The sequence below is a fragment of the Balearica regulorum genome, chromosome 8, assembly GCF_011004875.1.
Source record: "Balearica regulorum gibbericeps isolate bBalReg1 chromosome 8, bBalReg1.pri, whole genome shotgun sequence".
Classification (NCBI taxonomy): Eukaryota; Metazoa; Chordata; class Aves; order Gruiformes; family Gruidae; genus Balearica; species Balearica regulorum.
In genome coordinates this window covers 11,076,226-11,104,092 of record NC_046191.1, presented here as the reverse complement: position 1 = coordinate 11,104,092, position 27,867 = coordinate 11,076,226, and the positions used below count along the sequence as shown (strand labels likewise).

General features: G+C 42.1%; 2 protein-coding genes across 3 annotated transcripts; one reads left to right on the top strand and one right to left on the bottom strand.

Annotated features, from left to right (window-relative positions):
- Positions 1-1,176: 1,176 nt before the first annotated feature.
- Positions 1,177-7,211, top strand: MMACHC (metabolism of cobalamin associated C). Of its 2 annotated transcripts, XM_075759548.1 has the most exons (4): positions 1,177-1,314; positions 3,716-3,910; positions 4,266-4,418; positions 4,965-7,211. In XM_075759548.1, exons 1-4 carry the CDS (start codon positions 1,243-1,245, stop codon positions 5,274-5,276), a joined length of 732 nt encoding a protein of 243 aa, XP_075615663.1. In that variant the 5' UTR covers positions 1,177-1,242; the 3' UTR covers positions 5,277-7,211. The 2 variants fall into 2 exon arrangements, with proteins under 2 accessions (XP_075615663.1, XP_010296436.2); XM_010298134.2 differs by lacking the exon at positions 1,177-1,314 and having other exon boundaries at positions 3,438-3,910; positions 4,965-7,179.
- An 8,786-nt stretch (positions 7,212-15,997) lies between these two features.
- PRDX1 (peroxiredoxin 1) lies at positions 15,998-24,832 on the bottom strand. The gene is made up of 6 exons (XM_075759549.1): positions 24,672-24,832; positions 21,549-21,665; positions 19,842-19,995; positions 19,435-19,557; positions 18,713-18,843; positions 15,998-16,379 (listed from the first exon to the last, which is right to left on the bottom strand). The coding sequence occupies exons 2-6, from the start codon at positions 21,652-21,654 to the stop codon at positions 16,294-16,296; spliced, it is 600 nt and encodes a 199-aa protein (XP_075615664.1). The 5' UTR covers positions 21,655-21,665; positions 24,672-24,832; the 3' UTR covers positions 15,998-16,293.
- Positions 24,833-27,867: the final 3,035 nt, after the last annotated feature.

Below are 27,867 nucleotides of genomic sequence, written 5' to 3'. Positions count from 1 at the left end.
GATTCTTCTGCCCTCTTCCTACAGAGGGCACAGATACAATAAGCAACAACTCCTGGGGTTCTAGAAGATATAAGGGAACTCCACAAAGAAAGAAGTTTGCATATCTGAAGTAGTTCTGTCCCCAAGAACTTGCAGATTTGATGTCCTGACACTTCATAAAACTCAGGACTAACGGCTGGGGAATGTTGCACAAGAACTATAAAGATTATGTTAAGCTGCAATAAAGATTAGGGTAAGGAGATCCAAATCTGAGGCTTGGTCTCTAATGTGGCCAATGTATTGGCAGAGAATAGGGAAGCTGCAAAGAACACATACTTTCAGATGGGGAAGGAGAAAGGATTATCAGCACAGAGGTCTTGGTCTTGCTAACGATTGCAGTGAGCAGCATTCACCTACACAGGAAGGTGGGGCTTTCAAACAGCGTGTGATGAAAGAAAAGTATGCACAATACAGAGTGGTGTAGCGCGGATGGGCACACTGTGCAGCTCTGCTAGGAAAACTTGCTCCTAACAGAGAGGCGATCTCACCGGAGCCCTCAAACCCCCTTGTTTTGGGATGGCTGCTAGCTCCGCTGTGGCCTCGCTGCGTGGGAGAGGCACGCAGGGGTGACACGGCCGCTGGGAGCCAGGCAGGCACTCCTCACTCGCAGCGTCCTCAGGGCCTCGTCTGCCAAGCTGCAAACCCACGGCAGGTCAAAAGCAAGAGATCACCGGGGGGCTGCGAAGAAAGGAGCCCACCTGGGCCTGCCGCGTCCCTGAACCTCCCTCAGCCGGGAGACTGGAAACCGGCCAGGGCGCGCATTGAGGAACCGAAGTCCTTCCCTTTCCCACCTGAGCTGCACAACCACACGCAGCCGTTAGAAACGGCAGGGCTCTACCGGGATCATCAGCCCAAACACCCGCACACCGCGGGATACACGGGGACAGCAGGACAGTTCACCGGCAGCTCCCGGGGAACACGAGTGCAACAAACGTCGCCGCTCCGCCGTCTTGCTCTGCAGCCGACCCCCCGGAGCCCCCCCCCCCCGCCGCCCCGGGACGGGGAGAGCAGCGGACACTGCCCGGGGGACGGGAGCCGGGGGGGGGCGCACGCACTACAAGTCCCAGGGTGCCTTGCGCGGCGGTCTGTCTCCTAGGAGACGCGGGATGGGTTGGGGGTTCCCGCCGTGCTTCCCATGGTGCCCCGCGCAGCCGCACGCGGGAGGGCTGTTAAAACTACCCCTCCCGTGGTGCCCCGCGCGGCATGGAGCGGCGCGTGGCGCAGGGGCTCCGCGACACTCTGGGCCCCTTCGGCTTCGAGATGCACGTCTTCAAGGTACTGGCGCCACGCGGGGGCTCGCCGTGACGTCGCCCGCGGTGACGTCGTCAGACGTCACCTTCCCCGGGGTTGGCGGGGGCGTGGGACGGTGGCGGTGCCCGGAGCCGGCGGTGACCTCTGCCGCCGGTGAGGGGAGCGGCGCCGGGCCGAGGCGCCGATCGTTGCCGGGGAGAGCCGGCCCTTTGCTGCCCCGGTCAGCCCCGGCTGAGGGCGGGGGGAGGACACGCTGCGCTGCCGGCGGCTCGGGAGGCCGCTTCGCCTCCGTGGGCCCGTGCTGGCGGTGCTGTGCCGCCACGCTCCCGCCTCCAGCTCCGCCCGGGCCGCCTGCGCAGGCAGGAGGAGCCCCCGTGCTACTCGCGGCGGGCCCCGCCGTGCTCCTGGCGCGGCCGCCGGCAGGCGGCACTGCCTCCCCGAGCCTTGGCGGCCGCCGCTCCGCCCCCGCAGGCCCGGCGATCCGCCTGCGAGTGACCGCGGGGCTGCAGACAGGCCCCTCCTCCGGGCGCGGGGGAGGCGAACGGGGCGGCCGTAGCCTAGTTGCTCTGCTGAGCGGGGCCTGGGCCTCGGCTGGGGCTGGAAATGGTCCTGAGGAGCCGTGCTGCCCTGCTGCTGGCGCGGGTTAATGCACATCCGAGGGATCGGTTTGGTCTGCCCGGTAAAGCAGATGAAGGGTATTGCTGTGCCTTGGCACCGGCGGAGCACCAGCTGAGCTAGAGGTCTGCTCGGGTCCTTTTCGTTGCTCCTAGGCTGATAAGGTCAGGAGAGTTAAATAAAGACACATCTGGACCGGCAGAGAGCAAAGTCCTCTGAGCAAGCTTAAATTTTAATCTAAACGTAGAAACGCGTGTGTATTGAAGTGCAGGCTGTCTCATCTGCTTGTAAATGGCCTGCTGCTGCCACTCTGCTCCTTCTGCCCACTGAAGGGGGTCTCTCCCTTGCGACTGAGGCACCCTCTTCCAGTGTCCCTGTGTCCACCTGCATATGCTCAGTTTCCACCAAAACACAGAGGTTCCTTCTTTGTCCACCCAAGAGGCAATCTGCAATAAATCAACCTGCAATATCAAATACAAATCAATCTACTATAAACATGACCTTCCCTTCCTTGGGAAATGTTGTATTGTCACTTGAAATATTTGTATTTCCTGCTACATTCTTGATCTGACAGAAAGTAAAAGGGAATGAGGTGCTGAGAGAAAGAAATCTCCAGAATTTGGAGAAGAATTTAACACTGCTTTCCTAAAACACAGCAGCAGAATTAGGGGCAGAACCCTGATCAAAAAGACTATAGCTACCAGAGGGAAACCTTACAGCACTGTATCTTGTTCTAGATGTAATTCTCATGCAGCAGGTGTACTGACTGATGTAACCCGGGAAATCAGCAAACCTTAGATTCACATCTCTGTAATGTGTAACATCTCAATTCAGCATCTTAAACAAGAGCCACAAAACTGATTAAACTTGGGGGTTGATATAAGAATGTATCTTTATAGTAAACTTAGTTTTCATGCTGTGTTTCCATATGGGCAGGTCTGGCTGCCACTGTCACCGGTAAAGTCATTTTCAGATTCATTTCACTGATATTTAGAGGTGACCAGTATTTTGCATTTTCTGAGTTACATTACTTGACATCTCTCTCAGTGTTAGACCTGGTCTTTATGGCATCCCAGGAGAGTGCGAATCATTATAACCTATAAAAAGGCTGATGTTATTGTGCAATACATCAGCAGTGGGGTGTGGGGTTTTTTGGCCATTACCTCCTCGTGCTTGGCAGTTGCTAGTCTGAGCCCTGTCCCCCTGGTCTTGTCTTCCTGCTGCCTTGGCTTGATCCCTCATTTCTGGATGGTGTTATAACACATCCAGCCCTGAAAACAAATATCAGAATGCGCCTGTCTCACAATCCATGCGCTGCACTGACGGCTCTGGGGGATTCTAGCACTGCTAGGAGCTTCACGTCCTTCATTTCCACACATAAAGGTTTCCTGCTGAAGAAATAAGCCGTGCAACTTGTCACATGAGCAAAATAGAAGCACTTGTTTCTTTCTGGCCGAAGCTGGGAAAAACTGTAAAAGCTTTACCTAAACCAAACTGTCTGATTTGCTTTTTCAAGACTGGTTGCTCGTACTTCCTTGTTTCTGAGCAGAGCTGGATAAAGGGCAGTCTTGAGCTGAATGCAGTGGATGATTCTTATTTCTGACTTCCAGCTCACAGTACAGCTTCCAGAAACTGTAAATCCCAGTATACAAAACAAGTTGGTTGGCATGGAAGGCACTAGGCAGGTTGCATATCTGCGTTGCAAATGAAGGTGGCTACACGCCTTTCCACTTTTTTAAATTCTTGCATGCCCACTAGCAAAAAGAGTGCTGTCCCTGTTTTAACAGAGATTTGTTTTTCTTTGCCAAAGGTTGGATGGTACAACGCTATTCTCCAGCCAGCCTTTCATCTCCCCTACCCAGATGACACACTGGCCTTCGTGGTCCTCAGCACACCTTCAATGTTTGACAAAGCCCTTAAACCTTTTGTGAACAAAGAGTGGTTAAAAATAATCAGGGATCCTGTGGATCAGTGTGTTTCTCATCATTTGTCACGTGTGAAGGAGGTAAGAACCTGAAATACCAATTCCTTTTACTATAGTGGCATATGATTAGGTGGGTTGAGCCATAGACAAAGCCTTCCAGGTTCCTGCCCTTGCTCTTCAGAAGGGTAGAGCATTATTCATGATGGTAAGAGCAGCAACAGACTGTTGACCTGCTTTGCTTGCATATTCTGACTCTGCCATTACAACCTGTAGCTATGTAGAGTGCTTTACAGTCATAGTTTGAAAACCCAAGGCCACAAGCGTGCTGGTAGATTTCAGTAGCAGGATGTGGAAATCTGCAGGCTTCACATGTGCCACTTCTGTAGTGGCAAGTCTTCTTCCATGAGCCTGGGCTGATGGTTTTTAATTTTCTCAGAAATTCCCTGACCAGAAGGTGGATGTCATCTTTGATTATGAGATTCTGCCAAGCCGAAAGCCCAAGTTCTTAGCGCAGACAGCTGCCCATGTTTCTGGAGCTGCATATTACTACCAAAGGAAGGATGTGAAGCTTGATCCTTGGGGGAAAAAGGTGAGGCAAAAACACAATGTGGGAAGAACCACCAAAGTGCAATCAATGAATCGTGCTACTATTGTTTACTCACTAGTTCTTCCTGCAGGAAAATACAAAGACCAGATCACGTATAGATGCATAAAGTGTTTCAGACAAGAATTGGAAGCTTCCAAGATTCTTCAGGGTGGTAGGGAGATGCATACGTGGAGAAGAATATCTTGATCTATTAAACTACTTAGGAGAGTAAGTTTCAGTGTAAAAGAAGACCTGTTGCTTGGAGCATTATATATAGGAAAAAAAAGTGCACTGTGGTTAATTTCTATGTTAGATTTTCAGAAAGGGACCTCTCCCCACATTACAGGGTCGTGTGTGTTGGCACAGGAAGATGGGAATTAAATGCAGTGCTTTGAGCCACTTATTCAGGAATGAGTTTTCCTTTCTTCTCTGTATAGCACTCTGACAGAGGGCTAGGAGTGTGAGAAGTTGCATCAAAGCTTGATGCTTTCAACTAACCATTACTAGATACAAAATGAGACATCCTAGATCCTTCTTCTTTTCTTCCAGAAGATCTATGGTGTATGTATCCATCCCAAGTATGGAGGTTGGTTTGCTATCCGAGGTCTCCTCCTGTTCCCAGATATTCAGGTACCATTCCTGGAACAGTCTGCCCCTGTTGACTGTGTGAGCACAGAGGAAAAAAGAATTGAGTTGCTGGAGCAATTTAATTTCCACTGGCAGGACGGCCGCTACAGGGACATAATTGAAGTGAAGGAAAGGTATTCGGAGGAGCAAAAAGCCTACTTTGCCACTCCTCCAGTGGAGAGATTCAAACTGCTAGGGCTGACACAAGAAACCCAGAAAAGCACATTTCACTGAGTGACGTGGCTTCATGGAGGGGCAGAGGGCAAGCAAAGCATAACTCATCAGCACCTTCTTTTCCACGGCGCTGAGGAGGACGGCATGCTGATACAGAGATGGCAAATCCAAGCAGTGTGTGCAGCATCTCAATCCAAACATCATCTTCTCAGAGTAAGAGGGAGCATTGCATCGTAGCACTTGTGGTCTGGAGGAAGGTGGGAGCAGTCTGTTCTGTGCTGTTGCCGATTTGGTGCATCTTTTTGGGAGTCTGGTGAGATGCCAATTAACCTTTGGTTGGGTAAAGTTCAGACATCCTGGTAACTGGAACACTTGTGCTGCTCATTAGAGAAGACATCTTTGTTTTCTCAAGCATTTTCTTTCCAAATGTTTTGGTTTTATTCTGTATAAGAGTAAAAAAGTTAATTTTCAGTCACTGTACTCTTTTTTTTTTTTTCATCTGAAGTCAGGGCAGATACTTTTTTAGGTGTATCCAGCATTTTATTACCCTGTGTCTTAACTCTCTCTAGGGAAGAAATGTTCAGTCTTGTCTTCCTCAGAAAGAACATTTTTCCTGTATTTCTTCACTTGCACTGAAGCTGGCTTAATTTAATTGAAAAAATCGCAGCTGGCTCCTTCAGGGTAGTTACGAAAGGGAAAGGGACAGTACAAAGGTGACTACTTGAGTCTGCTGTTTCCTCTTCACCCAGGGTCAGCTTCTCAGAACAATGTGATGTCTTTAGGTCAATTTTAAGCACTTATCCATAGAGCAGCTGACTATAATCTTTGGAAAGATGCTGAATAATATCTATGTGAGTGGAGTTTTGCTCATATTAAGATAACTGACTGGAAAAATCAATTCTTATGACCTTTTTCTAAGGTAGATGAGGTTTGAATTTAAAATATTTTTCAGTGCCGTGCCAGCACACACTGCAGTTTTACTACCATAGTTTCCTGGTGTACTTGCATGAAGCATTGTCGTGCACAGGCAACCAAGCAGAGAAAAAAAGAGAGAAAATATTCATTATGTTCATGTTACTTATGTTGCTGGATAAAACATCTTCAGACAGAAACATAACATTTTTTTTTAGATGACTGTCCTGTTAGATTTGTTCAGAGGTTACAATGGCACTGGGAATCAGGAATTAATTTATCTTAGAGCACTTTGAGGCTCAGGCCTCATTAAAATATTATATTCTAATAAATGAAAATAATATTTTTGTGGGAGTTTTGTTACTTGACTGAAGTGCAATGCTGCAAATCCCTAAGCACTTTTCCCCTTTCTTTGATACTCATTTTGCAGAACCGAGCCCTTTCTTTTTATTTTATGTTGTGAGTCTGCATATCTGTCGGAGACCCCAACACTATGGTCGCCCTCACAAAAAGTTACTGCTTGGTACAATTTTTCATAGTCTATACACTAACTAAGCATAATGAAAATTCAGCATAACAAGTTTGTTTTCCTGTGAACAGAGCAGTGAGCATGTGATCACTGGGTTTGTTCAGTGTATTTGCTGTTACAAAAAAGTCTTTGTTGCTATCCATGCTTTGTTCACCACATCTAAGGCAGACACCTGACTTACTGTGTGAGTGCGATTTTTATTTTTGTGATTTTTAATTTAAGTAAAATAATTAAATTTGTTTTAATTCTGTTCTTTTGTTATAAAATTCCTTCTGGTTGAAATGTTGTTTGACGTTCCAGAACTTTCCAACTAAAGTGTAATTTAACAAGGACTTGAGTTAATGGTTCATATTAGTAACATATACAACATACTGTTCTCTTAGAAGGATAAGTACAGAATGGAATCAGATTTATCTTCTTAAACTACAATTTAAAGTAAAATATTTTGCTATTTTGGGGTTGATTTCTTACAAATATTTAATATTTTGTCTTAGTTCATGCATTAAACCTATTACCATAGCGATTTCATTTCATTTTTTGTAATTTATTTCGCTTCATATGGTACTTTGGTTAATAAAATATACAAAATTGTAAGTAACTCTCAGTACTGAGTATTTTTATTTAAACTACGCACTGATTAACTTGTGGAGAGCTACAGATGTTGAAGTGAGAATTGATCACTGTGTTTTTAACATACTGAAAATGAGCTACCTAAGAGACACAAAAAATGCAGTATCTGAAAACAAAAGAAAAAGTTATAGTAGTAGAAGTTAGTAAACTATTATGGCAGGCTCATCTGGGATATAAAAAAATAAAACATACAGCACATTATGAATAAATCTAATAAATGTTTATCTTTCCTGGGTCTTTTCAGCAAGATCATTAACAGCAGGCACATGACAATGCACTTTCATTTTTTCCTCTGTTCTTGCAGTAATAGAAGTTCAATGTGTCCCACGATACATAACTGACATTTGAGGGATTTTCCCTTAGTAACTTAAAAGTGATACCTGTAAGTACTGGAATGCTTATTTGTTAAGGCATATTAGTGAATACTGAGTCACAGTAACGGCAATAGTTTGTGATTCTGGCAATAGTTATGTCAGGCAGAACAGAGTACAAATATTCAATAACGTATCCATTCCTACTATGGTAATTTTGGAGGGAATTGGATTGGTTCTTACTCGCTTTCTCTTAGCCAGGTCACTGAGATCCACAGCTGCAGCCAGTAGTTTTCTTCCCTTGCTGGTTGGAGTGTAATGGTCTTTGTCTTATAAAATTGAAATTTGAGAACCTGTTTGACTTCCCTCATTTCTTGGGACAAGACTAGACATGGTGAAGAATGGATCATTCTTGGATCCTGAGGCTTTGTGAAGACATTCTTATTTTCCGCACTTACAAATGTCAAACAAGTAATTGCAAATACTTGGATAGATTTACCAGTTCAAGTATCGCATTTTACATTTTTAGACAAGTTTTTCTCTAAATCCTAATTTTTAAACATTTATTAAAGAATCTTTTTTCCCCGATACAACCAGTAGGGTGAGTATTTAACAGCTGAACAGTAAAAAAAAAAAAAAAAAAGCTACTTGAATTCAGTTTTAGCAGCAAGATATTTGGTATATTTCAAGCTAATAAAATATTCCATGGACAATTAGCAAATTTGTAATGTTTTCATGCACATAATGTTTATCAATCATAATCTCCTTCAGTTTAAATTACCCTTTTTTGACTTCATTAACCTTAAAAAAAATCTGATTTTTTATTAAGATTAAATATGTGACAGAAAATACTGATTAAATGCAAAGCACTATCATCTAATCTGGTCACAAGCAGCCATCAGGATTATTGCTCACAAAGGGAAAAACACTTGAGAGAACACTGTTGGGATTTTTTTTGTACCAGTTAGTTAAATCAGTTACATCTCAGTGGTGCAAGAATAAGCATTAATGTGTCTTTGGGGTATGAAGTAGAGTTAGGCAAATTCAGTTCCTGATATTGCCTTATTTCCTTCTCCTGTAAAAACAATGGCTTGTAACAATCCTGTCTTCCTCTAAACCAGGGATGAATAAAGATGGTTCAGTGTATAAATCAGTGCTGGTGTGTCAGACAAAGATAGCCAACCTTGAGAGCTGTGCACTCTTCTGGTTTTGTTTGGGTTTTTTAAGCTTTTTTTAAGGCTAGATTGCCCTCCTCTGGGTCAGAAGCATAATTTTACTCATTCAGTATAATATAAATGGTCTTTTATTCCTTTGTGGCCAAATTTATCAGTGGTGTAGCTACTATTTAACATGGGTTAAATTACTGAAAATGCAGTTACTTGAATTTGACCAAAAAAAAAAAAAAAGTTATGTGAATGAAGAGTTCCGTATTTCTAAAAACAAGAAGTGGCAGGTACTGATCACCACCACTGTGGTTATCAGCACTCTTTGTTCAGCCCCATGCAAAAAGTATATTTAAAAAGTTAGCTTTGAATACTGATTTAAGCGGCAACAGTTCCAAAGTTCTTCCTCTAAGGGGAAGTGGGTTTTGCTGTTTACTGCAGGGGAGAGCCAGCTGTACCTCTGCAACCTTAACTTTCACAAATTTATCTACCAAAATGGAAAAATGTATTCGTGAGACTTTTTTGCTGTTAGGTTGGCTTCCTGTCATATCATGTGTCCTGTGACAGATCATCCATCACATTCACTTCAGAAAGCGAACAGAGCACTTCCCTTCTAGGTTTTCAAGGAGGAAACAGAACAAAAGAACACAAACGTGCTTTTCTTTTCGCTCTGCGACTGAAAAAACAGATAGATGTTCGCACTCCTTAGAACAACAGTATTTTAGATGAAAAAATGGGGTGGTATTTTTTTTCCAGTAACTGAAATACAATAATGGGAAATATGGTGGGGAAACTTAAAATATTTCATTTTTTTATCATAGAATGAACAATCAGATATTTTAGTGGAATATCTAAAAATCTCTCCAATAATACACCACAGTCTGTAAAATGTGATTATATATATAAAAAGTATTTGAAATTGCTACTTCCTGAAAAAAAGAAATTATATAACTATCATTCATTAATATTACATCTATAATTAATTTCTCATTTTATGTTATTTTTGTTGACATTTGTACATAATTCAGTGAGAAATTTTATTTTGAATAACTCAATATGTTTTATTTCCTCAAAACACTTCCTAAAGGAAATTTTGAAAGAGAATTTGATTTTTTTTTTCCTGTCTTCAAAGTTTCTGGAAATCATATACCTTTACACTAAGTTGCTTCGGTTTTGTTTTTTTTTCCCCCTCATGTAAAACAACACATAGGATATGAGAATTCCTGTAAGTAAATTAAATACAGGAAAGGGTGGGGGGGATTTTCTGGGTTGAAAAATACCCTACAGAATCTTAAAATTTATGCAGAGTCATTAGTTTTTCTAAGAATGCATAAAACCTCTTATTCCTTTTAAAGAAATTAGCTAGGTTTAGATTTTAATTTCCTGTCATAATCCTTTTTCCATTATTGTTCTGACTAGTCTTCCTGAATCATTCACTGTTGTTTCAATCTTTTTTTAACAGGCTCTTCTTCCAAAATATAAAACACTACAGCAATAAAAATGAAAAAGAAATTCACCTTATTTTTGTGAAAAGTGAATTCGATGAAATACATTAATTGTAAATTAAGTTTTATTAAGAGTAGATTAAATATTTTTTTCTCTCTTGACAAAGGATATTAATCTCATTTGTCAGTGTAGATACTTCAAAAATATGTTGCTGTGGAATATGGAACATAAACCTACTGGGCTCACAGTTTCAGAGAACAGTGCAATATTAATGACTTCACATATATTCATACGGTCAAATGGTATCATGCACAGGAAGATTCTAAATTCAGACACGTGTCACATCATAATACGTACAATGATTTAAGTTTCAGGTGAAAGAGCCAAGTTTCCCATTAAAGTCCTCATCACTAGGTGTGGTGAGAAGAGCTTACCACAGGCACATCTCTCTTTCAAGAACACTGCAAACAACTGACAGCGTGATGGCAACTTGTTCTCCTGCAGCCACGTCAGTGTGTGCAGCACAGATTGATTATGCAGAATTGTTCAATATGCACAGGCTTTGGCCTGTAAAGCCACTCTGTAATATCATACTCATATTCTGTGAGGTGCTTAAATTATACTGATGTTACAGGTGAAGACACTGACTAGTAACCCAATATAAACACAGACACGTGGACAGCCAAAGTAAAATCTGTTCTGACTGTACATTAAAGGCAAATTCATCTGTTTTTTCCTCTTCTGGTATTAAAAATAGAAGCTAATATATCCATGATCAAAAAGATACCTGTTATTTCTTTGATTTCCTAGTTCACTGTTCTTTTTTTATGTACCATTAATTTATATTCAAAAAAGATAGTGACAGCTTTAACACACTTTCTGAATTGATGTCCAAATGTGATGCATTCCTACTAGTACAGAATGGACAGAGCTAAATACCCTATGGATTACACTCCACTGCTCTGTGCTTCCCTCATTTCACCCTAAGCAAAGTAGAACCATGACATTTCTGTTTTAAGTCCTCTATCTGCCTAGCAAGATACTTCAGAATATATATTTACACAGATTGTCGTTTAATACTGAACATCAGACCCACTGAAAATTTCACAGAGGATATATATATTATTTTTGAAACTATTAATATGATAAATCCCATTATTTTAACATACTCTTTACATGACTGTTGTTTTGATATACAATATTACTAAAAATACAGTCATCAGGCTTTTGTAAACATACTTTCTGAACCAAAGTGCATCATTTTGTAATACCTGTGCGATGTAAACTACTTGCTTTTGTTCTTTGAACTGTATTGATTTGTTGGACAACCTGATAAACTATTCATCAAAGGCCTGATAAAAAGGCTGGAACGTTTGTTAAGAAAATACCACTTTTTAAATTCAGTCACTTTTTAAAGTATTTTTCAAAACCAATGAGATACTCATTTTGTAACAAAGTGCTAATTCTTTAAACATTACTAAACAATTTTTTTTATAAACATCTAAAATAAATATGCAATTGTTAATTTTGAAATAACAGATATACCAAATCTAGTAAAGGTTAGGTTCTGTATGCCAAATATCAAAAATCACATGCTATGTATTCTATGATAAACATATAACATATAGAATTTAAGTCTGATGCACTGTTTTATATCACACAAAAATCCTGTTGATGCTCTTGGACAAATGCTATTGTGTTTGAAAACTTAGATATCTATCACAAAAATAAAAGGAGTAAATACTCTTAATTTTAGACAATATATGAAGAACACTGTGTAGAACATTAATTTCCTTCCGCTTTTACTCAGTCTTTAATAAGATCAGACAAATCAGTACCTAAAGCCATTGTCTGTAAAACTGCAGTGAACAGGAGTTTTGCCATTTATTTTGAGAGCAAGATCACATCATCTGAGAGGTGATGTCAGGGCTACTTCACCACAGCTGTTAAAAGTTCAGTTTCAAAGACTGACAAGAGTTTGCTCTTGTTAACTACTGTTGCATACAATTTTGAAATAAAATTTAATTACAAAGTTTTACGGATCTCAAACAGATAAAAATCCCATATATATTTACATAGTTACATCTACTATAGCTGCTTACCAGTGTAAACACCTGGTGCTATGTAGCTCAGCCCTCAAAAAACAAGTATATATATTTAAATATAGCAAATTTCATTATAATATTGTCAGTAGATGACTGCTGGCACATTTGTTTCTATTGGCACTCTGCTTTTGAGAGGAATACAGTATCATAAATTTCTGTACAAATCTGTAAGAGATACATACAGGTATTTAAACTGATCCAAATAATTTTTTCAGGCATTATCTTAAGACTGAAACTCCGTATGCTTGTAAAATGTTCTTTTGCAAAGCAGCAAGCCAGTTATATAAACCCCCAGTAGTCATAACAATCAGCTACAAATAAAGAGAAATGGAAGAGAGACACAGTAAGATGTATTTGTTTCCCTTCATCTGACTATTCCAAGTAAGATATTCTAAAAAAAATAATGAATACAAGTTTATTTTTATAGTAAGCACCCAAACTAGAAAAAAAGATGTGCAATCATTCACACATTAAAAAAACCCCAAACATCACATTCAAGATTCTGTCCTTTCTAAATAGCATCTGCTGTATGCATCTTCAGGGAAAATCCCGCTAAGCAGTACATGATACTGCAGCAGCCATCAGTCTCGTCACCAAAACTAAGAACTGCTGATGTGTTTTTTACCTCACTGGGAAACATGGCACCCATTGATCATGAAAGCAAAACCAGCTCATAACTAATGAGAATACAATAGGCATCTTGGTACATGAAAAAACGTTTCTCAGAAAGTGAGGATTATAGTTATTTGAATGCCACAAAAATTACACCAGTCTAAGATGTCGCAATAGTGGGAGTGGGGTGTAGGCCCCAGAACACTTCATGGAAATTCCAAGCTACATCTGAATCAATATTAAGCAAAAAAAATAAACCCAGACCCTTCTTGATTTGACTAAGTTTTGTGTGTTACTCATTCTGTGTGTTATATTCTCAGAAATGTTAAAATGACAGCGTGGCAAACGTTCCCACAAATGCCTCACATGGCTGAAGAATTAAAAAAAATGTTTAGTTGTATTAATTCCCACAGTCAATCATTTGGTGCAAACATATAATACAGTTCCTAACCTACAGGTATTTTGTTTCTTGGCTGTTTTGAATTTCCATTGTCATAATTCACCAGTGACTACAATGTTTAAATACGTACTGTTAGTAGTGTCGCAGTGTACCAACTCCCAGTGGACGACAGCAGACTAATTATAACTGAAATGTTTTTCTTGGTGCCAGAATCTTTTCTAAATTAATAGCTACTCAAGTAGCTATCAAGATTAACCACTTTTCAAAATGGGAAAATTAACACATGAACACAGTTACAACTATTGGGGCATTTAAAAGGTGGGAGGTATAAAAAAAAAAAAAAAGCTGTTAGACAATGTATCACTCAAAGCAGAAGTGAACATAACTGCGTTGGCAGCGAGGTTAATGCCAACAGCTAACAAAACCTTCCTGTCAGAACTCGAGTCTCCACGTGACCCGTATGCAAAGGAAATACCGTCTCAAACGAAACACGTTACATCAGAGGAGTTGGTTAAATAAGCGAAAACAGGTATTTTCACGGGATCTCCCGCCAGGGCAGCTCTGACCTATCTCCCAGCAGCCACCACACGAACGCCGACGAACGCCGCTGCTCCCCGCCGCGCGACGCCCCTCAGTGAGGCGGCCCGGGCACCGCCCCCGCACCCCCCCCCCCCCGCAGCCAATCCCCGGCCTCCGCGCGCATCGGCGAGGGCGGGAACAGCGGTGGCCGTTAGAAAAGCGCGGGCAGCGCCTCAGGGGAGGGGAGGCCGGGGCCGGGCCCGGGCCCGGGCCGCTCCGGTCAAGGCTTCTGCCGGAGCTGGGGGCTCGGCCATCGTCAGACCTTCCTCCTCCGCGGCCCTGTGACGGGCAGATGAAGCCTCACTCTGCCTTTTGAGAGGGAGCTCCAAGATCAGAACGTGAGCACACCCCTTTAACCCCTATGACAAGGGTAGACAAGAAAACAGCTAGTAAGTCTGTTCATTTTAAATGCATTTTTTTTTTTTTTTACATTTGAATAGGGAATACAGTTGAAGGATTATGGGAAAGCCTGTTTATATCATGGTGAGGGGCTGAACTTGGTCATAAATGTAAAGGCTCTTGGTCTGGGCACAGAACTGGCTTATTTGCTATGCTGTCAGGAGTTAGCAGGGCTTCATGTAGCATTATATGATGTAACAGCCCAGTCACAACAGGTGCAATTTTAATTCTGAGTAAGAGCAGAAGTCACTTTAGTCACATCATCAGGCTAAAGATCCCCATTCCACAGGACTAGACTGCACTATTACTATACCATCCAAAAAACTGTTGTAATCAATTTTATAACACTTCAAGGCTAATATAGCTAGATACAACTACAGTTAAGTCTTAGATTAGCCCTGATTTTACTCCCTTTTCATTTGTAGGCAAGGAAGTTTAATAGACTGAGATAACTTTGTGCTCAGCCATACTGATTAGTATTCATTCACTTACCTTGAACCATATCCTATATATAAATGCTCCTATTATTTCTTAATGCCACCCTAGGATGTTAGGCTCATTTGTTATCTTGAGGAGCATAATAATTTAGATTTTGAATACTAAGCAAAAAATGATCCAACTAAGCATCATGTTCACATATCTTCAGGAAGTTGTGTGGCACTTAAGGCCAAAGGGATTAGCTACTTCAGTATTTGGTAGTAAGGCTTCTGCAGTAAGTATTTTTTTTCCAACTGCACAAGCAATTTCACCACTCAATGCATGCAGCTTTCACTCTGACTCATGCAAGTAGCCCTGGGTCTCAACTTTGCTATTGCTCACTAAGCAGGACAGAACTTGTTTACCACTTGAGGAGCAGAAGTTAGATGCAAGGTCTTAGCCTTTAAGAATTTAATCTTTACAGATACATAAAGATCACAGGGTTCTAACTCACATTGTTACAGACTAGTTCCTTACCCAAATCCTCAGCTCTCAAGTTCAGGACCTTAATATAAGCCACCTTTAACCATGAAGCTACATGGCTTTGGTGTAACTTAAAGCCATATTGATGTGCTTTTTTTTTTTTTTTTTTACAGTATGCACATAATCATTGGGAATACAGATACTAACAAGGCTGAACACATCCAAGTACCAAGTTTTATAGTGCCATCATTCTTTTGATCTTTATTATATGACTACAAGCTAATGGGTAACTGGCATATTCTCACTCCCATTCCATGTAGTGGGAGAGACTAAGGATGACTGCATATCAAAGGGAGTTTGCTTTCCAGAAAGCCCAGTCTTCCACTCCTGTATATAAGTGTTCAAACTGAATGTTGGATTCCCAGGAATTTAGAATAAGCAGTCATAGTTTTGACCAAAGCAGATGCAGAAATGAGTAAGATGACAGTGCACAAAACTGTGCCCAGCCTTTGTCAGTCACATCTGTGCTTCATGCACTAGGCACTGTAGTACTGCTTAAGTCTGACAGACCAGTATCAAACCACATTCCTCTACATAATAGTAAAGTCATGAAGAGTGTAAAGAGTACTTTATTACTGCAATATAAAAACTAAGTGTTAGTATCTCCATTCTAATGGAACTGTAAAAGGCCTTTAGGAATTGAGATGTCTACAGACAGCATACAGAGCCTTCGGAACTGCAGCCTGCATTGCTTTCAGGTCTCCTGATGACTATACATAAGAACAGTAGACAGTATGCTCTTTCCACAAGTTTAATAGAGTTACAAAAGGATACCACTGCTCTATATGCAACACATGGCTAACCACATAGACTGTATTGACACTAAAGTCAACAGGTCTCAATGTACAGATATGGATTATTAAGATTTTCTATGAAGGTAGTGTCAACAGGACAAACTTTCCTTCAAGTAAAAAAGTTACTGTTTATACCTATAGCATGATCCATTGACTTGGATGCAATGATTTAGTCAAAGTTCAGTAACTGATACTTGCTCTTTACGTAAGGCATACTAGTCTCCACTCAGACTGAGTTTATTTCTGCTTGGAGAAATACTCTTTACTTTTCTGAACATCAGGCTTGATTGTGTCACTGCCAGGCTTCCAGCCAGCTGGGCACACTGAAATGATAAGAATGTTTAGTCTTACCAGCTGCTCCTGCAGAACATGTTTTATACATTAAAAGCAAACTAGCAACTCAAAACACGTATACATCTTTGCAACATACAGAAGGTGCATTATGATCAGTTTATTTTACTCACTTCTATTTGTTCACTAGATAGCAGCACCCAAGGAACCAGGTGTTTGCCCATGGAACAGTGGGCCCTTTGCACATGCACCCCTCCCCACCCTGCTGTCAAGCTTCATAGAAGCTTGACAGCAAAGTAACACCAACTCCAGCAGCCTGGGTCAGAAGGCTTTTTACAACTATTACAGTACACGTCTCCTTGGATCCAGTCAAGTCTATACTCTCCTTAATCAACCCTAGTCCCATTCTCCCATTTAATGGGGAGGGGAAGAAGAGTTACTCTTCCCCTATAGACTTCCCCTACATGGCTATCAAAATACCACCAAGATGCAGAGGTTGTATGGCCTCAAAGTTGCAGTGACTCCTGAACAGCATTTTTTAGACAGTCTTCCTTGTATACAGCCATGCAAGGCTTAATGCATGCTCCATGGCAAGACTGGCAGTTTTAGCTATAGTATTCTCAGCTTCTGAGTGTTCCCACACACCTTGTTCTGATCTATCCTGGTTTAGATGAGACTGCAGTCCTAATTCTGGAAGAAAAGCTTTTGCCAGCTTTTCTTGGCTACTCCAGGGCACAGTAAACTCCAAAAAGCTTTATTTGCATGACATTAACTGCTCCATCATCAAATATTAGGGATGTCTCCTCAGCTGACAGAGGATGGCATACCAGTTCAGAAACAATGATGCTCTACAGGCTATAGCATAGCCACAACAGCAGCTTGTTTTATTAATATCTGCCATTGATCTACCAGTTCTGAAACAAGTTAAGCAAGACCAGCAGCAACACCTGACATTAATGACAGCTGCCTCCATAGCAATTTTGAGTTTCCATAATCTGGTTCAAAACTTTCATCTGCAGTGCTGTTTTTGTAATTATTGCAGAAAAGCTACCAGCCTCAAGCACTTCGTATCACTATGGGCACAAAGAGACTCTCATCCAGGTTTCCCTCATTACATATGGCCTCACTACTCATTGACACAAAGAGCAGCAGGCTTTCTGGCTATTTAAATACTTTGTCTAACAGACTGTTTGTCTAACATTGCATTAGTACTGATGGTCTCAACCTACCAAGTCTGACAGCAATTTTTAAATTATGCTTAACCTTGCAGGCTGTTACTGGAATCATTTAGGTTGGAAGAGACCTTTAAGATCAAATCCAAACATTAGCCTAGCACTGTGAAGTCTACCACTAAACACCATGTCCCTAAGCACCACATCTACATGTCTTAAATCTTTCCAGGGATGGTGACTCCACCACTTCCCTGGGCAGCCCATTCCAATGCTTGATAACCCTTTTAGTGAAGAATTTTTTCCTAACATCCAATCTAATCTTCCCTGGCACAACTTGAGACCATTTCTTCTTGTCCTATCGCTTATTACTTGGAGAAGAGACCAACACCCACCCGGCTACAACCTCCTTTGAAGTAGCTGTAGGGCACAATAAGGTCTCCCCTCAGCCTCCTGTTCTCCAGGCCAAACAACCCTAGTTCCCTCAGCCATTCCTTGTACAATTTGTGCTCTAGACCCTTCACCAGCTTTGTAGCCCTTCTTTGGACACACTCTAGCATCTCGATGTCTGTCTTGTAGTGAGGGGCCCAAAACTGAAGACAACATTCAAGGTGCCAAGTACAGGGGGACAATCACTTCCCTAATCCTACTGGCCACACTATTTCTGATACAAGCCAGGATGCTATTGGCCTTCTTGGCCACCTGGGCACACTGCTGGCTCATATTCAGCTGGCTATCAACTAACAACCCCAGGTCCTTTTCCACCAGACAGCTTTCCAGCCACTCTTCCCCAAGCCTGTAGCACTGCATGGGGTTGTTGTGACCCAAGTACATGACCTAGCGTTGAGCCTTGTTGAACCTCATACAATTACATGTTCTTAACTTCTGTCTCAAGTAACTGTTCTGTGTCTAATTGAAAGAGACAACTGCTATGAGCTCAACAACTTCCAGCACTGAATTGATTTAAGTGATATTTCAACATTAGGAATTGTTCAATGGACTGTTAAGGATAAATATAACACTATGGTGTCCCTCAACAAGTAGCTTTACACAATCAGCTGCATTTTGAGATGCACAATTACTTGCTGTGCACAGATCAATACAGGTACTTAGCACCTTTCAGTAAAGCTTGATTTAACCCGCCTGATTGATGCTGTTCTCTAGAAAAAACATTTAAGATTAGAAAGAACTCTTACCTTCTCCATGTTTATCTGTAAACTGGAAGGCCTGGACAAGTCTGAGGGTTTCATCAACAGAACGGCCAACAGGAAGATCATTAATTGTTATCTGCCTCAAGATCCCATTCTCATCAATTATGAACAGACCCCTAAAAAGAGACAACATACACCATCCTAAAGTTAAACACAGCATTTGAAATACTGATTAGACTGAAATGAGTTTCAAAAAACTCAAGTTTAGTATTCTATTATGCCAGTAAGTTGTATTATTGACCTCTTCCTAAAAACCAATACCTTTGGTGGTATGCATGGCACTGAAACAGTAGCAGTTGAAAGCCTAACATTTAGCAGGAAGCAGGAGGGACAGAAGGCAAGTCAAAACACTAATGCAGAAAAGCAACACTTTCTACTTAAGGAACATACTTGTGGAAAAAACAAAATGGAGGAGAAACCCAAGGAAAAAGTGAATTGAAGAGGCAGCATTCTTACATTTAAAGAAGACTACATACACTGTTCTCAAATACCCAACCCAGCAATGGCTCATCAGTTAGTCCTCCAAAGTCACATTAAAAGTTAGAAGTTCAGCCCCCTCTGCAACTTCAACTGAACAGTCAACTAAAAGATAGCTTCAGCTTGCTGCAGGTGTATATGCAAGTATACACAAGCTCTGTGTTCATCTGACATGTTCTATGTACTGCAACATAAGTCTTAACAGCCAAGTTTACCTTCCTGCACATTACCTGTATGCAATACCTTCATCCTCTTTCAGTACTCCGTATTCTTTGGCAATGACACGTTTTGTGTCAGAAACCAATGGGATTTTCATAGTACCCAAACCGCCTTGTTTCTTAGGAGTGTTGATCCTAAAAGTAGAAGTTTAAATGTTAAAAATATGGAAAGTTCAGAATAAGGCATAAGGTACAACAGGAGCTGATCCTTTCTGCAATACTGCACTCAGTCTGCCATGAGGCAACAAAAGAACTGAATAGTATGCTCAGTTCTGGTCAGAAGCACCTATCACTACCAATACTTCTCAAGTGCCTTTATTTGATACTAAGTAAGAAAGTTTGAATACACTCAAGATTCAGTCCCTGCAATAACTGAGGCCAGGCAGAATATTCTATTGGGTTAGAAGGCTGATTCTTACCAGGCGAGGTGACAGAAGTGAGAGTCAACAGAAGCTCCAATTACTTCACAGTTAATTTTCTTGAACTCATCAGCTCTGTCACTGTATGCAATAATTTCAGTTGGACAGACAAAAGTGAAGTCCAGGGGGTAGAAGAAGAACACCACGTATTTTCCTAGAAGAGCAGTATAACCAGTTAATCTCTTACCTTTGTAAGAGTTGTCACATTCAGTATCAACCATACAAATACCAGTACAGGAGAAAGGGCTTGATACAACACTACCTTTAAAGATTAAGTGGCAGATTCCTCTATTTTGCCTTACTATATAGGTGGCAAGCCCATAAAACACCTAGGGGATTTACACTTCAGCCAAATACCATTTACAACACTCTTCAAGACCACTTGATAGCCAATAACAGAACCCTACTCAACTGAAGACTCCAAAACCAGACTGTCAGATTTGGCAGGCAATACCTGTCTCCTGGGTCTACTCCCACAGGCCTGCCCAGAGTACACCTAGTACCTACAGCAGAAGGCTCTATGGTTGACTACTAACAAGAGTGCAGAAAAGCCACAAGTCTGAAAGGCTACAAGCCAAGGAGACATTTTAATTGAGTCTGTGACTAGTCTATACCTACTCACCACTCTCATGCAGCTTAAGGGCTGCCACTTCCAGTTAGAAAAGTCTTTCCAAAGCCATCCACCTTATAATTGAGTATTTTAGGGTTTCCCTTTGATTTTAGTAAGCTTTTTTGGCAAGGCAAACCTTTTGCCAGTACTCTAGAGAAAGGAGTTTTATTGGTAAGAGGAAAGCATCTACTTTCCATTGCAGAAAGTCTACAAGAAAAGATCTCCCTCTCCACTCCGCTCTTGTGAGACACCACTGGGAGTACTACATTCAGCTCTGGGGCCACCACAAGAAGGCCATAGGCCTCTTAGAGAGAGTCTAGAGGAGGGCCACGAAGACGATCAGAGGGCTGAAATACCTCTCTTACGAGAGCAGACTGAGTTGGGGTTGTTCAGCCTGGAGAAGAGAATGCTCCAGGGAGACCTTAGAGCAGCCTTCCAATACCTGAAGGGGCCTACAGGAAAGCTAGAGAGAAACTGTTTACAAGGGCATGGAATGATAGGACAACAAGTAATGGCTTTAAGCTGAAGGAGGGTAGATTTAGTTTATATATTAGAAAGAAATTCTTTATTGTAAGAGTGGTGAGGCACCGGAACAGGTTGCCCAGAGAAGCTGTGGATGTCCCATCCCTGGAAGTGTTCAAGGCCAGGTTGGATGGGGCTTTGGACAACCTGGTCTAGTGGAGGGTGTCCCTGCCCATGGCAGGGGGGTTGGAACTAGATGGTCTTTGAGGTCCCTTCCAACCCAAACCACTCTATGGTTCTATGATTTTGCTGTTCCACGTAATACTTTGGAGATGTTTCATCAGTCTCATAGTATGATAGGCATGACAAATAAGCCTGATCCAAGATTACAGTTTTGAGGAGTTTTATGCTAACTAGCAGCAATTATCACAGCTGGGACATTCAGCCATGCTGCCAACAGCTTCCCAAGTATACTCCAGCCATCACTAAGAACCACTGTGCAAGTTGTGTACTTGAGTCTACTGTCAAGTGGCTACTATTACTTCAAAACCAAATCAAGATGCATCCTTAGATGCCCTCCACTCCTGCATATGGCCAGATTATACCTGTGTGATTAGAGAAGCACATAAGATTACCTTTATAGTCAGAGAGTTTTATGTCTTTAAATTGTCCATCTGGCATTACAGCTGTGGCAGTAAAGTCAGGGGCTGGTTTTCCAATGAAAGCCTTTCCTGAAGACATCTTGATTTAATCTAGATAAGAGAACAATACATTTTAGATAATCATACATTTGCACCTGGAAATAAGCATTTATTCAAAGCATCTTTATCAATTTAGATTGGAAACCAAAGACAGTTTATCAGCATTTGACTTTGCAACACAAGGCTCAAGAGTGAAATTAGTTTTAGCTTTGCCACCTGGACAGTCCAATCAAAACACTAGCATTTTTTCCTAAATAAGCAACAAAGTCAGATGCAGTTCAATAATCACAGCCTAGATATCCAGACCAAGCCACTACACAGATACTAGCACTTCAAGATCTATGGCTCATTAGTATCCTAATGATACAGTAATGGTTATTTTTGACCAGCAACAGCTCATCACAGTCTGCAAAAGGGATAGCCTTCTAGAGGTTTAGCAGTATTCAGTAAGTCTGAGTTCTACTTAGTGGATGAGTTAGAAAGTATGGGTTTGAGAATTTTTGATGAGGGGACCCTTGTTCAAGTTTACAAGGGAATTTAAGACCTCAAAACTTCATCTTCCTGTTGGTTTCAGAAGAAAAGAACTTTTGTTAATCTCCAGAGAACAGTGCTCTGCATAACACTTTAGCCTTTCAAACAATTAAAGCTTGTTTCATTTGCAACTACCAAGACTCATGGTATACATGGGAATCACACTCTGTTAGAAATTAAAGTTTCACCAGGCTTTAAACCTGTATAGCTAGGTCATTTTCCCCCCTGGCCCAAGTCTACTGAAAAAAGTAAGAGGGCACACAAGGACAACAGAACTCTACTGTGGGCTGCCTGCCCTAAAAGGGTAGTAATTTATAACACTAGAGTATTTTTGCTTAGTCTGGGAATGCAGTATAGCACTTTAGAATTCCAGTTACTTCCTGAACGTAATCTTTCAAATAGGTAACTTTATGAACCTTGTTTCTTCAACTCTCAAAATCTTCTTAAAAGTGATTTCATTTAAGTCATTCTACACACTGGTACAAGCACTAGCTGCCTTGGAGATAAAAAAACTCCAAAAGGTTAGTACAAATCTCATGTTGCTAAGGAAGGCGGAGATTCAAGGATTCTTCCAAGTCCTGCCTGCAAGGCACCAAGTCCATTCTAGAGAAGCTTGAGAACACCTCATTTCTTGGCTCCTGTCCCCTTGCCAGCCACTTTCTTCCTGGAGAACTAGCCCAGAAGTCATGAACATTTAGCCTTCAATCCAAGCTTAATCAGTTTAAAATCTTTTCAGTAGGACATTTACCTTTGAAAGTTTCTCTTACATACCCTGACAGTAATCATCTACCTCTCAGTTTTCACTGAGAAGTGCCAACCTGTTCAGTGTTTCTAACTGCCTTTTGTAACAGGGCTCTTTATCCCCATGTTCATCCAAGGGTTTAGTCTAACTGCAACAGACTGGGAGCAAGTCTTACCAATGAAGGTGGCCAGAACTTCAGAGTATCCGTAGCACTGTACTGAAAAACAGCCTAGTAGGAAGACATCAATAACCCCTCTGCCAAATATCACATGTAGCCATAAATGCAGGTGCAGTTCTCTAAGAGGGATTGGGGAACAGCCATTGCACAATATAAGTGCCTTCAACTAGTGAGTTTTATCTTATAAGCTATAGCTGTTTTGTCTGGAGGGCATGACCCCACCTTTTGTGACTGAGTTACATTCTTTCCCATTACTCAAGCTCAAGGTCATCCTTTTGCTCAATGCTATGCCAGTCCTCCTATATTTGTTCCACTGGCAATCCCCTGGAGTATTTTACTAGGTATATGATGTCAAATAAAAACCATCAGACTGCTCTTTGATACTTCCCCTTTCTAAGCTACTAGCTATTGCCCCCTTTCAGGCAACATGAAAATCTTTATTATTGGCAGATTTAGTTGCCTTGCACTGTAATAGAGCCATCTGCTTTCCTCAGAGCACCGAATGCAATCTGCCAACATTTCTGCTCTTCCATGCAGGGTTATAGCATGCATTCTCACATGTTCTGCTTGGATTTTTAGCCGCAGCGTTTCCTAACCCACAGAGGAACAGACCACAGACTCAGTGTGTTGTTTCCTTTCATTCTAGAGGAAAGGAGAAGGGACGCTGCAAATCAAATACACTTTAATCAGATCAGAGTATCTTTCTGTTGCTCATAGCAGCACACAGCCTCAATTATCTTCAAATTGCAGTTATAACAAGCCAGGCCTTCACTCTTAACTAGTAATTCATACCTTTAGGATATGCTGAACAAAAGTGAAAGGCCATTTCAAAACACACCATCAGCCTTCTACTTCAGACTGTCACAAAAATGCGGTTAAGCTACTGCGGTCAGAGAAGAGCGCAATTGCCACGGCTCTCTTCGGTTCGAGCATACCGCAGCCAAGCACACACAGACCACGACACTCGCTCTGGTCAAAGAGCTCTGAAGCGAGATCAAAGCATTCACCTGCGCTGCTACACTGCTCAGGGAGAGCAAACACCTGCCCCCTTGTATGCCCCTCACCAAATTGAAGATAGCACTTTCTTTTAAAAAAAAAAAAAACTTCAAAGCGGGAGGCCGACACGCTCGCCGGTCACCCCACCGCTGAGCCGAAGCCTCCAGCTCAGCAGGGCGGGGGGGGGAGCCGCGGGGCGAGGCCGCTCCGCTCCCGGCAGCCGCGCTGCAGCCGAGCTGCGCGCTCCCCCTTGGAGATCATCCCGCGCTCCTCCCCATGCGGCACAACGCGGAGAGCTGATAAAGGCCGGCGCGTAGGAAAGAACCGTGCCCCCGCCAAAGGTGAAAACTAAACAAGAAAGCAGCAGCCTCCGCAGAGCGCTCCTTAGCGGGCAGGCTGCAGAGAGCGAGAGCCCGCCCTGCGCGCTTCGCTCAAGACCCCATCCGCGCAGAGGGGGAAAGGAAAAAAAACCCTCAAAAAAACCCACCAAAAAAAAAAAAACCCCACGCCAAAAAGACCCGCACTGTGCGAAGCCCCAAAAGAACCGCCACCTCGGACACCGCTCCGCGGCAAGCACGCCCGCGGCACAGCTCCCGCCGCCCGCACTTACACAAAGAGCGAGCAGCACACGCCTCCCCACTCCAGGAATGCCCAAACTGCGACAACCCCCCCCGCACCGCCCCCTTTATAGCCGTCCCGATCTCGCGAGGAGACGGGCGCCGCTGCGGCAGGGGGGCGGCCGCCTCCGCCCCCGCCCCTCCCTGCCCGCCGCTCCCAGGGCGGCCGCTTGCAAGGGCAGCATGACTTGGCAGATTTGCAGCGATTCCCGGCGGGTTGCTCGATAGCGGGTGTTCACCACTTTATCTGAACGGGGACACTGCCCCGGACTGTTGAAAGAAGCAAAAGAATTTGAATAAATTGAGATAATTCTCTAGATAGTGTCCTGGGAGGTGCCGTGGAAATATCCAGTGTAATGGTTGTAAACAATTAATGGGCAGATGATTCAGATGGCTTGTTGCAACAAGAAATTGCTTTTTTAATGCCTTAATATAAGAAAGCTATAATTACAAGTCATCAAAGAGGCAGAGGATACACAGGATTTTGAGAGAAAATAAGAGATGTCTGGCATGTCATTTAGTGAATGGTAGTTGGCTGTTGAATTCATTATCAATAAAATTAGACTTATTAACAAAGCAATATGCATTCGCAGTGTTATATAGGTATTGGGTCAAATCTTTACCCTCTCGCTCTGCATTATCAACTGCCTCCTCAACCTGATGCTAACTCCCAATGCTTTAATTGATTGTTCTCTATCAATGAGAAGACTTGATCCAAGTCATGCAAGTCAGAAAAAAAAGCTTGAAAACTAAATTAAATCTAACCTCTGAGCTTTGGGGGTGTTGTGGTTTAACCCAGCAGGTAGCTAAAACAACCACACAGCTGTTTGCTCACTCCCCCTGCACAGTGGGATGGGGAAGAGAATTGAAAAGAAAAAGGTAAAACTCATGGGTTGAGATAAAAATAGTTTAAGAGGACAGAAAAGGAAGAGAATAATAATAATGATGATGATGATGGTGGTGATGGTGATAAAAGAATATACAAAACAGGTGATGCACAGCACAATTACCACTCAAACCCAATGCTCAGCTAGTTCCTGAGCCACACCACCTCCCAGCCAACCCTCAGTTATATACTGAGCATGACATCATATGGTATGGAATATCTCACTGGCCAGTTTGGGTCAGCTGTCCTGGCTGTGTCCTCTCCCAGCTTCTTGGCACCCCCACCTTCTCCTTGGCAGGGCAGTATGAGAAGCTTAAAAGTCCTTGACTGCTTGGCAACAACTAAAATATCAGTGTGCTATCAACCTTATTCTCATCCTGAATCCACAACACAGCACTATACCCACTGCTGGGAAGAAAATTAACTCTATGCATGCTGAAACCAGGACAGAGGGTAGGATGGAGACTCTGGGAAGATACAGTTATTCACTTCAGGGAGCTTTGCATCATTCCCAGAGCGAAGCTACTCTGTAGGACATGTAGCCCGAGTGAATCCTTATAAGTACTGTGTTTGGATCCAAGACTGAATTGAAGCAGTTGGTACTTTTTTAGGACCAAACTCTGAATTTAAATAGAAAAGCTTTATTAAATAGTGAATACTAAAGGCCATTAAGGACATACCAATGACAAAACTGCTTGCTTTAGTCAAAAGTGATAAATGCATTTACCAACTCATTTTTACTCCTTGTCTGTTTTGCAGTTTATAGTTGGGTTTCTTATACCTGCTAAAGCTTGATTATAAATTGTAATGAGGAGAAAACCGTAAAGGACTATCAAACTTTAAATGTTTATAGTCGACACCACTGTGTAGTGTTGCTGGGTGACCATACCCATGTGGTAAATCACCCAAGAGCAAAATAATAAAAGCAAAATAACGTGTATGTGCACTCAGAGAAACCCCCAAACTCACCTTAATGCAAATACTTTATCTGCTGGTGTTTCTGTTTTTACAGCATGCTTAATCTTTTACAGAAAGAAGTTTATTACTTTCTGATCATCAATGTTGTGATGACAATTGAGGTCTATAAATTGAGACTTATATACATACCTATCAACTCAGGCCATGAATCTGAAAGGTCAGCCAGTCCAAATTAAAACCTCTAGAACAATGCAGTCTTACTCTAACTCTAGCATGTTTACCAATGGACAAAGCAGTAGTGACTTTCTCATGGTTTCAGACTCCTTAAACGCTTGTTATACTCATTTCTCACACTTTCAGATGCATAATATACCTGTTTCGCATAGCTACCACAATGCAGTTTGTTCTGGGCTTGTGCCTTAAGCATCGCATTTCCATTCTTATGTCCACAGCCTCATTATTTTTGATTAGTTTCTGAGCTAGTCTTTCCAAACATCAGTTTCTGGAGGTTTTGGAGTGATAAATTGCCAGGGCCACTCCTTGTTCAGTGAGCAGATGGGTTTCTGTAGGCTTTTTCAGTCTTTAGATGTAAGATGCTTAGATTAAGAAAAAAAAAAATTCTTCAAGAAAGAAAGGGCATGTGTACCCAAGCAGGTGCTGGAAGGACAGAGCTCTCTCTACATCTTGCTTTTGCACACTCTGTTCTTCACACAGCAGGTTACTTGTGGTGTAGTGTTCTGTTAAAATAACTGCCAGACAGGATCAGCTTGTACCTGCTTAGCATGGAGTGTCATAAGCCCCAGTGTTGGCCTTTTTGCACCCACCCATACAACTATGGCCACAATATGTAGTTTATGTATTAACAAAGAGGAGTTGGCTGGCCCTGCAGCGCCAGAGCACTGAAACTAGCCAAAGATTTCCAAATTGGTAGCCATGCCAGATTTTACATGTATCGTTTTGATCACAGTATTTCCCATATTTCTTGGTAGGGAAAGGGTCCCTGATGTGAAAAATAAAACCCCTACTGTGTATAAAAAACAAAGAAATGGGTCCTGTTTCAGAACACTACCACACATTGGGTTTCCATGCATTTTGTCATAAGAGAATTTGAGGATTTTATGTAAGTGTATCCAGGACTTCTAGAGTGAGATGAACTTAGTTGGAACAACAGTGTGAACTGGGCTTGGGCAATGCTGGGCATGCCCCTCTAGCATATACACATCAGTTCTGTGGCAGAGGTGATGTACTCTAAAGCCAGCACATTGGGACATCATCACGCATGTTCTGTTGAGCTGATCACTGCACGTGCAGAAAGCCCGCTGAATCCTGAACACACAGAACTTACTGTATACAGATGGTACCATCAGGGGCATAGGAAGAGTAAA